We start from the raw sequence: 12,212 nt of genomic DNA, 5'->3' as shown, positions 1-12,212 counted from the left end.
TTTTAACTGCTACTTTTGAAGGCTTTTAATCTTCTGTTGTATCTCTTTGAAGGTTTTAATTTTTTTTTTTTTTTTTTTGGCCGCACCTTGTGGCATTCTGGATCCTAGTTCCCCGACCAGAGATTGAACCCGCGCCCCCTGCAGTAGAATTGCAGAGTCTTAACCACTGGACCACCAGGGAAGTACCTCTTCAAAGATTTTCAAAGTCCTACTTTATGCAAAATGTTTAGTATGTTTTGTAATTTTTTTGAGATGAAAGCTAATCTTTCCACAGAACTCTTAGAAGAAATATTTGATGTTGTCTAATTCAACCTGATTTTCTTAATAAATCATATTCTAGTGGAGAATCAGTTTCACTAGAATTAGTATGAGTCAGGTGTTGGAATGTCAGCAGGCACTTTCAGCAGGTCCATAGCTCTGCTGTGTGACTAGGTCCCTGCTCCCAGACTATCTACCTGCAGCTAAGGACCAGTCATCAGGCCGAGGCATTATTTGTAGGTCAGTTGCCAGTTTTTCCCACCATCAAAATATCCTGATATTGCTAAGGAATATTACTAACTAGGTTTTAGATGTGATTTTTTTTGAATTTTAATTCTTTTAATTTTTTATTTTATATTGGAGTATAGTTGATTTACAATGTTGTGTGAGTTTCACATGTACAGCAAAGTGATTCAGTTATACGTATACATATATCCATTCTTTTTCAGATTCTTTTCCCATGTAGGTTATTACAGAATATTGAGTATAGAGTTCTCTGTGCTATACAGTAGGTCCTTGTTGATTATTTTATATACAGTAGTGTGTATATGTTAATCCCAACCTTCTAATTTATCTCTCCCAACCCCCCCCCCACCTTTCCCCTTTGGTAATCATAAGTTTGTTTTTGAAGTCTGTGAGTCTGTTTTGTAAATAAATTCATTTGTATCAGCTTTTTTTTAGATTCCACATATAAGTGATATCATGTTTGTCTTTCTCTGACTTACTTAGTATGATAACCTCTAGGTCCATCCATGTTCTTGCAAATGGCATTATTTCGTGGTTTTTTTTTTATGGCTAGCAGTCCATTGTATATATGTATTACATCTTCTTAATCCATTCCTTTGTTGATGGACATTTAGGTTACTTCCGTGTCTTGGCTATTGTAAATAGTGCTGCAGTGAACATTGGGGGTGCATGTATCTTTTTGAATTATGGTTTTCTCAGGCTATATGCCCAGTAGTGGGATTGCTGGGTCATATGGTAGTTCTATTTATAGTTTTTTAAGGAAGCTCCATTCTGTTCTCCATAGTGGTTGTACCAATATACACTCCCACCAAAAGTGTAGGAGGGTTCCCTTTTCTCCACACCCTCTCCAGCATTTATTGTTTGTAGACTTTTTGACGATGGCCATTCTGACCTGTGTGAGGTGATACCTCATTGTAGTTTTGATTTGCATTTCTCTGATAATTAGCAATGCTGAGCATCTTTTCATGTGCTTTTTGGCCATCTGTATGTCTTCTTTGAAGAAATGTCTATTTAGATCTTCTACCCATTTTTTGATTGGGTTGTTTGATTTTTGATAGGTATGTTTTTTAAAAGGTATTATGGCTGTATTAGAAAAAGTAAACCCTATTTAGAGAAATATTTACAGATGAAATCATGATTTGCCTCAAAATCATATCAGGAGGGAGACTGAATAAGAGTATAGATGGACTAAAACAAACATGGTTTAGTGGCTGTTCGGATTGATGACAGTGCATAAGGGTTTGCTAAACTCTTCTCCGTTTGTATATATTTGAAATTCTCCATGAGTTGGTTTTTTTTTAATCGTAATAATTCTGACACATGAATACAAATTTCAAAGTTTCTGAATAACACTTCTTAAAATGATGCTGTTAAATGGCATATAGGTTTCAAGTACTAAGTTATTTGGTTATTTACAAAGATGGGAGAAGAATGTTTACAGCCAAAACTATAGTCATAGTGATACTGTAAGGACAAAGTTATATAGCCCAGCCTATCCTATTGGTATGTTGTCATATTTCAGAAAGACATCTTCATTTGACTTAGACCAATGATTCTCAAAGTCGAGTGTGCATCTGAATGCCTGGAAACTTATGAAATATATGAATTCCAGGCCTTGGGCCACAGAGATTCAGGTTATGAGATTTGGACTGGTACTCAGGAATTTACATTTCTAGTAAGCTTATTTATCGGCTATAATAATTGTTAAGATTTTCATTTCATTGAGGTAGAGAAAACAAAATAATGCAATGGTGAAATATTTTAATTAAAGCTTATTGCAACAAAAATGACTTCAAGGTTTTGTGGATTATTATTTTTTTTTAATCTTCATGAAAGATACTATTTACAAATCAATCATCACTGTCATTGATGTTTCTATGTACTTTTATAATTGCATCATGACAAACTCAAAGAGGCTAAATGATAACAATACTGGCCCGAGTCTTCTCAGAACACTTAATCAAGATACTCGTTTGTACTGTGTTAGGTGTACATAGCCCATTATTCAGCCAAAGGCTTAGTTATATGGAAGGAAAAAGTTGAAAAGCCTGAACAGAAGTCCGGGTTTGTGTATATTTAGGTCAGTTGACAGCCATGTTCCTTTCAGCTTGGCTCCTTCTCTCTCATTCTTCATGGCGTGGAATGGCACAGCACAGGGCATTCGGTACCAGAAGCACAGGCAGCGTCATCTCCACCACAACAAAGAAAAAGGAGCCCCTAACTGTGCTTGTTTAGAAGTGTGATAAGTAAACATTAACGGTTGTCGGGCAGAAAGAAAAGAACTCTAGCATGATTGAACACCTGCTATGTACCAGGTATGTGCTTTGCATATATTGGTTCAAAGAGACAAAGCTGCTGCTGAGCCACTACAGGAGTTCCCACTCCATTTAGCCTTTTGCAGTTATATCTAAATGATGTTCAACAATGAGGTTTCATTTTATCATGTTAGCATAATAGGAATATAAGGAGACAGTGAAGGCATTATCTTGACCCAGACAACCTACTGCAGAGTCCAAAAGATGCTTACTGAAAATAGGTCATTTATATATCAGAGTTCTTGAAAAAAAGAGGAACCATAAATGTGAATGGAATTAATGACATTGTCCTTTTATCTGTTCTGAGGTAGTCATCAAAAATTGTGGTAGAAGACGTGCCTACTAAGTAGGAGTGCTATAATCTTGACACTGAGGCAGGGGTTCCATGCCAGTCCCACTCTTTAACCGTGGTAAACTAAACAGAAGGACAGTTGTGGGGATCTCATCGATTCATTCGCATGTCTTACCTATTAGATAAGGTCTAATAGGAAGAGTTCATTTTACTACATCAATGAGCTACAAATTATCATCACTTCAAGGCAAGTCTAAAATCTGTTTTGGTCTCAAATATCTGTGACTTCTTCATTAAACACACCCAGAATACATTAACATTGACAATTTATGCTCCAGTAACGAATCTTCTGTAGCCTTTATTAAAGCCTGAAATCTAGTTCCTTTACTCTTACGATATTAAATGTGGGGTAAAACTTAATGGAAATACTTTCTTACTAAAAACTGAACTTCAAGGACCTGTCCAGTACTGAGTGGATGGGGTCTATCCCTATGTCAAGTGCCAAGTCTGCTGTTATAAAGGTGAATGTGGAACACGCAGCAGCAAGGTAAGCCTGTTCCCATGGTCCTGCCATTTCTACAGTGAGCCTGCTCCAAGGGTTAATGTTAAGTTTCATAGCTTCTGACCTTCAAAACCTAGCAGGACTATATAAATCAGACCTGACAGTGGTGATGCTACCGCACTGGGATTAGGCCCCGAGGTATCTGGTGATGGAATGGTGCCGGCTATGCTTCTCCTAGGGTCTGTGTAGCATAAGGATATGAAATGGGTACACTGCTTAGCGGCAGTGTTCACCTTGAACTAAAAGGGTAGTGGAGGAGAGGCTGCTGTTCTCACTTGGGGGAGCGGAGGCAAGACCCAGGGGTATGGCCATTTGCATTTTATACTCTGAACAGAGTGCTGGCTCTGGTGGATTTGTTGGCAGGCTGTCCTTGTCTCCAGAGGTGGGTGAAGCCAACTGGGACACATAATTCAAATTAGCTTCTCCGGCTGGGATTTCTCCCAGGGAATTCATGTAGTTTTGTTCCAGTGCCTTTAGTAAATTTTCAGGTGAAGTCAGTGGTCCCAGCTGATGTGGTGGGGCTTGAGGGGTTGCTGGGAAATGTCCACAAGAAGCAAAGTCAGAAGCTGCCTGATTATAGGTGAAGTTCTCAAAACAGATGCAAGGTCCAGGGCCAGAGTAGTTCTTCTCTGTCGGAAGGAGGTAAATGTAGGCAGGCTCAGTAAATTCAGTTTCTGTGAGTGACTTCCTAGTGCCTAAGAACTGTATCTTACTCCCTTCCAGCTTGTTTATAACTTCAATAGCATCTGGAACACAGTCGTTGACATTCATTATCGTTAGATGAGGATTCTCCTGGAACAGAAACAGAAAGTGTGCAAAGGTGTGTGTGTGTATCACAGTATATACAGTATGTGAAACGCACTTAGAGCTTCAATTTTTTTTTTGTTTTGTTTTATCCTGGTCACAAGTTAACTGGAGGTGATGTTGAAAACCAAAAGATATCCCGACAGAAGAAATCAAAGTTGCGTTCAACCCTTTCATGGCTATGGGAGAAGAGGCTTTTGCTTTGTGACATCTTCCTGAGAAGGTCTAGGAGCGTATGATTGTTATAACCCCAGCCCTGGGTTGGTCTTTAACAAGCATATGAGTATCCATACAATTTCCCAGCATTTACCTTGGATTTTATTAATGACAGGACACTGCTCTTGTAAGGGTCTGGAATGTCACGATAACACTTCTCCTTCAGCCTAGAAAAACAGTGAAAATTAGACTGAATTTTGCAATATAGTGGAATGGTTAAGAGTGAGAACGCTGGAGTCAGATTCCTGGTTTCTAATCTGCGCTCTGTCAATCACTCATTAACACTGTAACCTTAAGCAAGCTTTTTAACCCTTCTATGCTTTAATTTCCTTACTGGTGCAATGGAGATCATTACGGTGGTGATGGTGGTGTTGGAAGCATTAAATGAATTGTTATATGTAAAGCACTTAGAACACTTCCAAGTACATGGTAAGTGAAATATAAATATTAGCTATTGCTATGAACAAATTTTGCAACATTTTAAAATAGTTGGTTTCCTTATTATTATTATTATTATTTTTGGCTGCGTTGGGTCTTCGTTGCTGTGTGCGGGCTATCTCTAGTTGAGGCGCGTGGGCTTCTCATTGTAGTGGCATCTCGTTGTGGAGCACAGTAGTTGCAGCACGCAGGCTCAGTAGTTGTGGCATGCGGGCCCTAGAGTGCAAGGGCTTCAGTAGTTGCGGCACGTGGGCTCTAGAGCACAGGCCCAGTAATTGCGGCACATGGGCTCTAGGGTGCGCAGGCTTCAGTAGTTGTGGCACGCAGGCTCAGTAGTTGTGGCTCAGGGGCTCTAGAGCGCAGGCTCAGTATTTGTGGCTCACGGGCTCTAGAGCGCAGGCTCAGTAGTTGTGGCGCGTGGGCTTAGTTGCTCCACGGCATGTGGGATCTTCCTGGACCAGGGCTCGAACCCATGTCCCCTGCATTGGCAGGCAGATTCTTAACCACTGCGCCACCAGGGAAGTCTGGTTTCCTTATGTATTGATTTATTGCTTATCTGTTGATAAACAAGATTGTTTAAAACTTATCATATTTCCACCAAATCCTCCTTTGTTCTTTCCTTTTCAGCACTTTTCCTCATATTATCAGGTGTGACTTCTATCTCCTTTCTAGATTTTTCTTTGACTCCTTCTTGGATTAAACCTTCCCCGCACACTTACCACTGACTTTTTAAGTAGCAAATTATCATGACCATCAAAACACAGAAAATCATGGGCAGGATGATGCGTATCAGTATATGGGCTGGAGAGAAAAACGAAAGGGATATTTTTAATGACTGCTTTTCCCTCAAAGGAATAAAAATAGTTTTACATGTCTTTTATTCCTCAAAACTCCATTTGTACAAGATTCAATATGAGTTCTGTCTGACTGCTGGGGGGCAGGGCAGTGAGACCAACCAGCTAACACAGGGAACCATTTGCCCTCAACACTTGTGACTCAAACTCATTACCTCTCCTGACAGACTGGATCACTACTCCCCATTCTTTACTCCCTCCCTGTATGAGAATTATACTCCGCACCCTTGACTTGGGGGCTCAGCCATGTGACTTGGTTTGGCCAATGGGAGGTGAGTAGTTGTCATGCTGGTTGGTAGCTGCGTTCAGTGTGCTTGTAGTTGGCTTGCTCTCTTGTGTTCCTGTGACCCACTCTGAGAAGAGTTGGTCCCTCAGAGCCACTGTCCCTTCAGCCTAAGCTGAAGCTACATGGAGCAAACCTGCCTGAAGCTTGGAGTCCCACCTGGCCCAGCTTACATCAGCCAAGCCAGGAGCATCAAAAGAGAGATCTGTTTTTGTATACCATTGAGATTTTGAGGTATTTTATTACACGTCAAAAATTGACGAATGCACTCCTTCTAGTTAGGCTCTGAGAAAATTACCTAAGTCATCACCCGGGATAATCATTCTATTTTTATTTCTCAGATATGTCAACCTGTACTTCATTTTCATAAATGCCCATCTTCCTGGTCTCACTGCTTGCAAATCCACCAAAGAATAGTTCAGCTGGGTTGGTAAACATCCTCTTTTATAAAAGCAAATCACACGAAGGGGTTTGGAGGCTGACAGTCATTCACATGTATATATATTCCTGTTCAATCCCTTTGCCTCCCTGCTTTCCTCATCCCCCTCCCCAGCTGTCTTGCAGGAATGGGGCCTGACTTGTGGTGCTGGTGGATAAAGCTGGAGTTTTGTCAGGGAGGGCAGGCCCAACCCAGTGCTCTGAGGAAGCACAGGGCTCTGGAGAAAAGGACATGGAAAGGTAAGAGGGTGGCAGAGAAAGCACCTCAACAACTGGCCTAAAATTATCCCTGACAACAGGTAAGGCGAAAGAAACTCCTCCTGACACCACTAAAGAACACCTTGCTCTCGGACTTCCCTGGTGGTGCAGTGGTTAAGAATCCACCTGCCAATGCAGGGGACACGGATTTGAGTCTGGGAAGATCCCACATGCTGCAGAGAAACTAAGCCCGTGCACCACAGCTACTGAGCCTGCACCCTAGAGCCCGTGTGCCACAACTACTGAGCCCACGTGCCACAACTTCTGAAGCCTGTGCACCTAGAGCCTGTGCTCCACGAGAGAAGCTACTGCAATGAGAAGCCCGCACACCCGCAGCAAAGAGTAGCCCCTGCTCACCACAACTAGAGAAAGCCTGCATGCAGCAACGAAGACCCAACGCAGCCAAAAATAAATAAATAAAAATAAATAAATCAGTACACATATGTTTAAAAAAAAAAAAGAACACCTTGCTCTCAAGAGCAGTACTTTTTTTTTTTTTTTTTTTTTTTGCGGTACGCAGGCCTCTCACTGCCCTGGCCTCTCCCGTTGCGGAGCACAGGCTCCGGACGCGCAGGCTCAGCGGCCATGGCTCACAGGCCCAGCCACTCCGCGGCATGTGGGATCTTCCTGGACCGGGGCATGAACCCACGTCCCCTGAATCGGCAGGTGGACTCTCAACCACTGCGCCACCAGGGAAGCCCAAGAGCAGTACTTTTGATGACTACAATTGGTTTTAAAATTTGGTTAAATTACAAATTTGTAATGTATCTGAGAAGAAGCCTGGGGAGCTACCCATAGTAGTTTCCAAACTTCAGACAGGCTTTGCTAAACTTTTTGTTGAAGTATAATATGTGCATACAGAAAAGTGCTCCTAAGTGTACAGCTCAATGAGTTTTCACAAACTGAACATACCCACGTAACCAGTACCCAGATCAAGAAAAAGAACGTTACCAGCTCCCCTGAGAGTCCCCCAGTGTCCCCATCCAGGCATCTTCCCCTCCCAGGGTAAACACTATCCTGCCTTTCAGCCACATAAACAGCACTTGCCTCTGTCTATACTCTATGTGTGGAATTGTGCAGCAAGAGTAGGGCCCGGCTTCTGTCACTCACCATTGCATTTGTGAGTCCTCCATACTACTTTTGTGACTGTGGACTGTCCTTCTCACTGCTGCAATTATGCAGCAATTTAGTTTACTTTTTCATAATAATCAATAGAATTGAGTCACAGCCAAGGCTAAGGGAGTAAGGGAGATAAATGAAATCTAGAAAATATACTTGAGATAAAGATAATCATATGTATTATATGTGTGTGTGTGTGTTACACATACACATACACACACCTCTACCAGCCAAGTAAATACTGAAGCTGGAAGAAAAATAGCCTGAAAATAAACTTAAAATTAACTCTAAAATGGCAAGCATGCTCAAGTAATGGGAGTTGTTGACTGGAATCTTAACCTGACTATGAGAGTTCTGGCCTTTGGCTTAGAGACCTGGGGCCATGTTTCAGCCCCAACCTGCCACTGTGGTCATGGGCATCCTCACCACCAGTCAGGCAGCCAGGTCCAGTGGTTCTACCTGACGAGCCCACCCCATCCCCAGAGCCCCACCTTCCGCTACTTGGCAACTCAGGCAGATATCTTAGCCTATTTGTTTTTCATGGAGGAGTATCTTGAGAGGTCCTTTCCAGCATGGACCTCCTATGATGCTCTATCTGCTACCTACTTTCCCCGCTTCCTCCGTCAGTATCTGTTTTCTCCCACCACCTTCCTCTTTGTTGGAGGGCAGGATTTACTGGCAGAATCTTATTTACCAGTAACCTGCTATTCTTCTCCCTTCCTCTTCTTTCTCCATCTTTCAAGCCAAATGCGTTTTGAAAGGATGGCTCTCTTTATCTCACCCTTTCCCCATCAAATCTGCAAACACGGGGTTCGTGAACCAACACTGCTTGCCCCACCGCACCTTCTAGTATCCCCAGATAGGCAAGGTCAGGAAGCCAGTAATTTGCCACTGAGAGAAACCAGCCAGAAGGCTGGCTGCAGAGAGCAGTTCTGCTGAGAAAAACATCCCCACCCCTCTCCAGACAGAACTCATAAGGCTCTTCCCAAGTCAACACTAAAATACGCCATCAGTGATTTTCAAACTATTCTGGGACTGAGTTCCAGAGAAGTGCTGCAGGGGCCAGAGAGAGGCAAGAGGAAGCTTCCAGGTTATAGATCAGTTGGATTAGCTTCACTCTTATCTATTTTATGTAGTGGGATTCTGCATAACATTTCCTTTTTTGGTGAGTTTCATCTAGAGAAAGAAAGAGACAGACACAGAAAGAGAAGAAAGGTTTAAAAATTCCCAATCTAGACAAAACCCATGCCCATGGTGTGTGTCATTTTCCCAGGAACTGCTAAGAGTTTTGATTTGGAAAAACTCACAGTGTTCATCCAGAGTTGTGACCTTTGTGAAGGCATCCAGGGGACCCTCGCCAACACTTGTGTAAGGAGTGACAAAAAACTCATAGACGGATTCTGGCTGTAGGTTTTCCACAACAAATGTCTTTTGTTCCGGGTTGTCAATTGTGTATTTGCAACATACTGAATCTTCTGTGGGTTTAAAAAAAAAAAAATTTTTTTTTTCCACGAAGAAAAAACTATTAAGAGCGTGATAAAGATCTTGTGAGACAGTGATGCACTAATACTCTTGTTGACTTGGCACTGCCAACATTTCCAAACCAACCAAAAATGAAATCATAATTTCATCACACTGGGGACACTGGTAAAATATTTGGGAGACGGCAGGCAAAGCAAGCACCCTGCTAAACAAGGGATGTTCCTGACCCAGGGGAAGCACTCAAACCTGCCAGAGAGAGAGTAAGAGCCTGCCCGTGCTACTTAGATCTACATTTAATAAACTTTAATGACGTCAAAGAAAAAAAGAAAATGAGGTTAGCAAGAACGTTTCCTAAGTGGTAGGTTTTCTTAAGGAGCTGAGGGTATTTCAGGTGCTTCTAAAAATACTGGGCCACATTGTTTTTAAGTAAGTTAAAATCCTGGCCCCCATGGTCTTGTCCACCCTACTAACTTGTTTAAGAACACCATTCCGTCATAAAAGCACATGAGCACAGAATTCAACCTGGCCACAGTCAGAGACAGCCGGCAGCCTTTCCAATGATTTCAAATAATGAGACCTTGAAACGGTAAACAGACAAAAACAAAAACAAAAAAATGTCACCTGGAAGAACTGTCTTTTCAAATGCCGGGTGGCACTGCTCCCCCGCCTTGGGTTTCAGGTAGACATGGTATCCTTGTATAAAGCCAGGTTGGGATTCAGTGGAATAATCCTTCCAACTCAGAGTGAAGGAGTGGGAGGTCAAGTTACTCATGACCACTTGAGGGTTGTCTGAAGGAGCTAGAAAAGGAAGTTGGGATAATGTAAGATTTACGATTTAGAAAGAGTCTCAGCGCACTGGTGTAAACTGAAAGCAGAAGCATGGCCCACTCTGTAGGTGCGTGTGCCAAGTGAAGGAGTCTCATCTTTTTCTCTAGAGGATGTACGCCCTGACTTAGTTCGTGAGAGCTGGCAAGGAGTTAAGCAATCATGTTGTTCAAGCCTTACCTCTCTCAGATGTAGAAATGGATGCCCAGAGAGTCTCAGTAACTTGGCAAGGTCACACAGCAAAAAAGAAAGGCTTTCCTAGACTTCATTCTGAGTCTGAATTCTCAACAGTGTTTGGGAGGATGAACTGAAGTAGGGAGGAAGGGAGGAGGAGGAAGGGTTATGTTTGAAGAGGTATGGGCAACTTTGAAGAACTCTAGTTCCCAGGTGGTAGCAATGCACAATTGTCCAAGTGTCACAGGGAGAATTGGAAAGCGTTTATTCTGAGGCTTCCCTGAGAGCCTGTTTCAGCACATACGCTGGTGCACACCTGACCTATGTCCGCCAAAACACACAACACACCCCTCCCGCCTTTCTGGGGCAGCTCCCACCCAACGGAGAACCCCAAGAGCTGGTCTGATTGGTGAGAGGCAATCAAGGACACAGCTGCCCAGCTTCCAGTGGGTGTGAGACCCTGGATGCCGAGAAGGTGAATTAGCAACCACATGGGAGGATCAAAACTCCCCCACACTACTGGTGGGATCATGGTACAATTTCTGGGGGGGGGCAGCGATTTCACAATATCTACCAAAAGTCTTAAAAATTGTAAAATTGTATTTAAGAAGTTCAAACCTTTTGGCTCAAGTATTCTACTTCCGGGACTTTGTTGAAAAACCATTATCAGAGCAATGGACAAAGATTCAGATAAAATGATGGTGAGTCAGATAGGGCATAAGAGATTTGGCCAAGAAAGAAGAGAGACATTGGGTATTTGAGACTGCAAGATAACTGAAGGTGAATTTTATAGTTTTTAATTGAGAAATATTTTTGTAATCATCATAAAAGTCCAACGACAGGTGATCTGACATATGCAAACCATGAGGCACTTTGCAGTACTAAAAAATGATACAGTTAAATATTAGTGACATGAGTCAAAAAGCACTTTATAAAACTGCATAGAGTAGTAATAAAAAAGATCCCATTTTTATTTAAAAGTGTATATCTGTACTGAGAAAGGATACACATAAAATATTAACTCCCGATATTTGCCCTTGGGTGGTAAAATTAGCAATGATTTTGTCTTCTTTTGCATAACATCTTATAAATTGTCTTTAATGAAAATGTTTTATATTTATATGATTAAAAAATAACTTTTTAAAAAACCCCATTGCCAGAATAAACGGGACACTGAAACTTAGGAAAGGTGCTGTAATCTTCCTAAACCCAAAGTGAAGAGTTTCTGGGTTGTTCTGAACAATGGACACATTAAATGCTTTAAACTTACCCAGTTCCTCCAAGTATCCTGCTTTTTTCTCTAATAAATGAGCCATCCTTTTGGTAGAAATTCCATAAATTCTGAAGTTGTATCGAACCCCTGGTCTAAAAGCACCTAGAGAAGAAAAGTCAACAGATTTTCAATAACACAGGATGCCATTCTCTTTACTTCTGAAAAGAAGAAGAATGAAAAATGAATGTGTGTCCCTTTAAGAGTTTCCTCCTCGGGGTTTCTGCCCTTCACCTCCACCATCTTCCCTCCTTCCCCTGAGTCCTCCAGCATTTCCCACGAAGTCTGGGCGACTGTCCTCTACATCCTCCTCTTGATCAAGAGCTCGCAAACATGCCCTTATCCACGTGCATGCAACTGGGCGCAGAATTCAACCAG

At 42.0% G+C, this 12,212-nt stretch overlaps 1 protein-coding gene across 3 annotated transcripts in view; it reads right to left on the bottom strand.

The window, feature by feature from the left end:
* Positions 1–2,248: 2,248 nt before the first annotated feature.
* The window catches only part of OSMR (oncostatin M receptor), a 56,990-nt gene continuing 47,026 nt past the window's right edge, over positions 2,249–12,212 (bottom strand). For 2 of the 3 annotated variants that reach the window (XM_081230397.1, XM_081230398.1), the window contains exons 13-18: positions 11,835–11,939; positions 10,187–10,363; positions 9,391–9,558; positions 5,851–5,932; positions 4,788–4,860; positions 2,249–4,465 (exon numbers count right to left, since the gene is read on the bottom strand). In XM_081230397.1, the coding sequence (XP_081086523.1) occupies positions 3,890–4,465; positions 4,788–4,860; positions 5,851–5,932; positions 9,391–9,558; positions 10,187–10,363; positions 11,835–11,939 (1,181 nt within the window). In that variant the 3' untranslated portion in view covers positions 2,249–3,889. Of the gene's footprint in view, positions 4,466–4,787; positions 4,861–5,850; positions 5,933–9,390; positions 9,559–10,186; positions 10,364–10,570; positions 10,698–11,834; positions 11,940–12,212 lie in introns of those variants that run through there. The other variant, XM_081230399.1, reaches the window with a different exon arrangement.

This window comes from Mesoplodon bidens (assembly GCF_964165515.1).
Source record: "Mesoplodon bidens genome assembly, chromosome: 4".
NCBI lineage: Eukaryota > Metazoa > Chordata > Mammalia > Artiodactyla > Ziphiidae > Mesoplodon > Mesoplodon bidens.
Note: the sequence above shows the minus strand (reverse complement) of the source record. Positions and strands in the feature narration are given on the sequence as shown.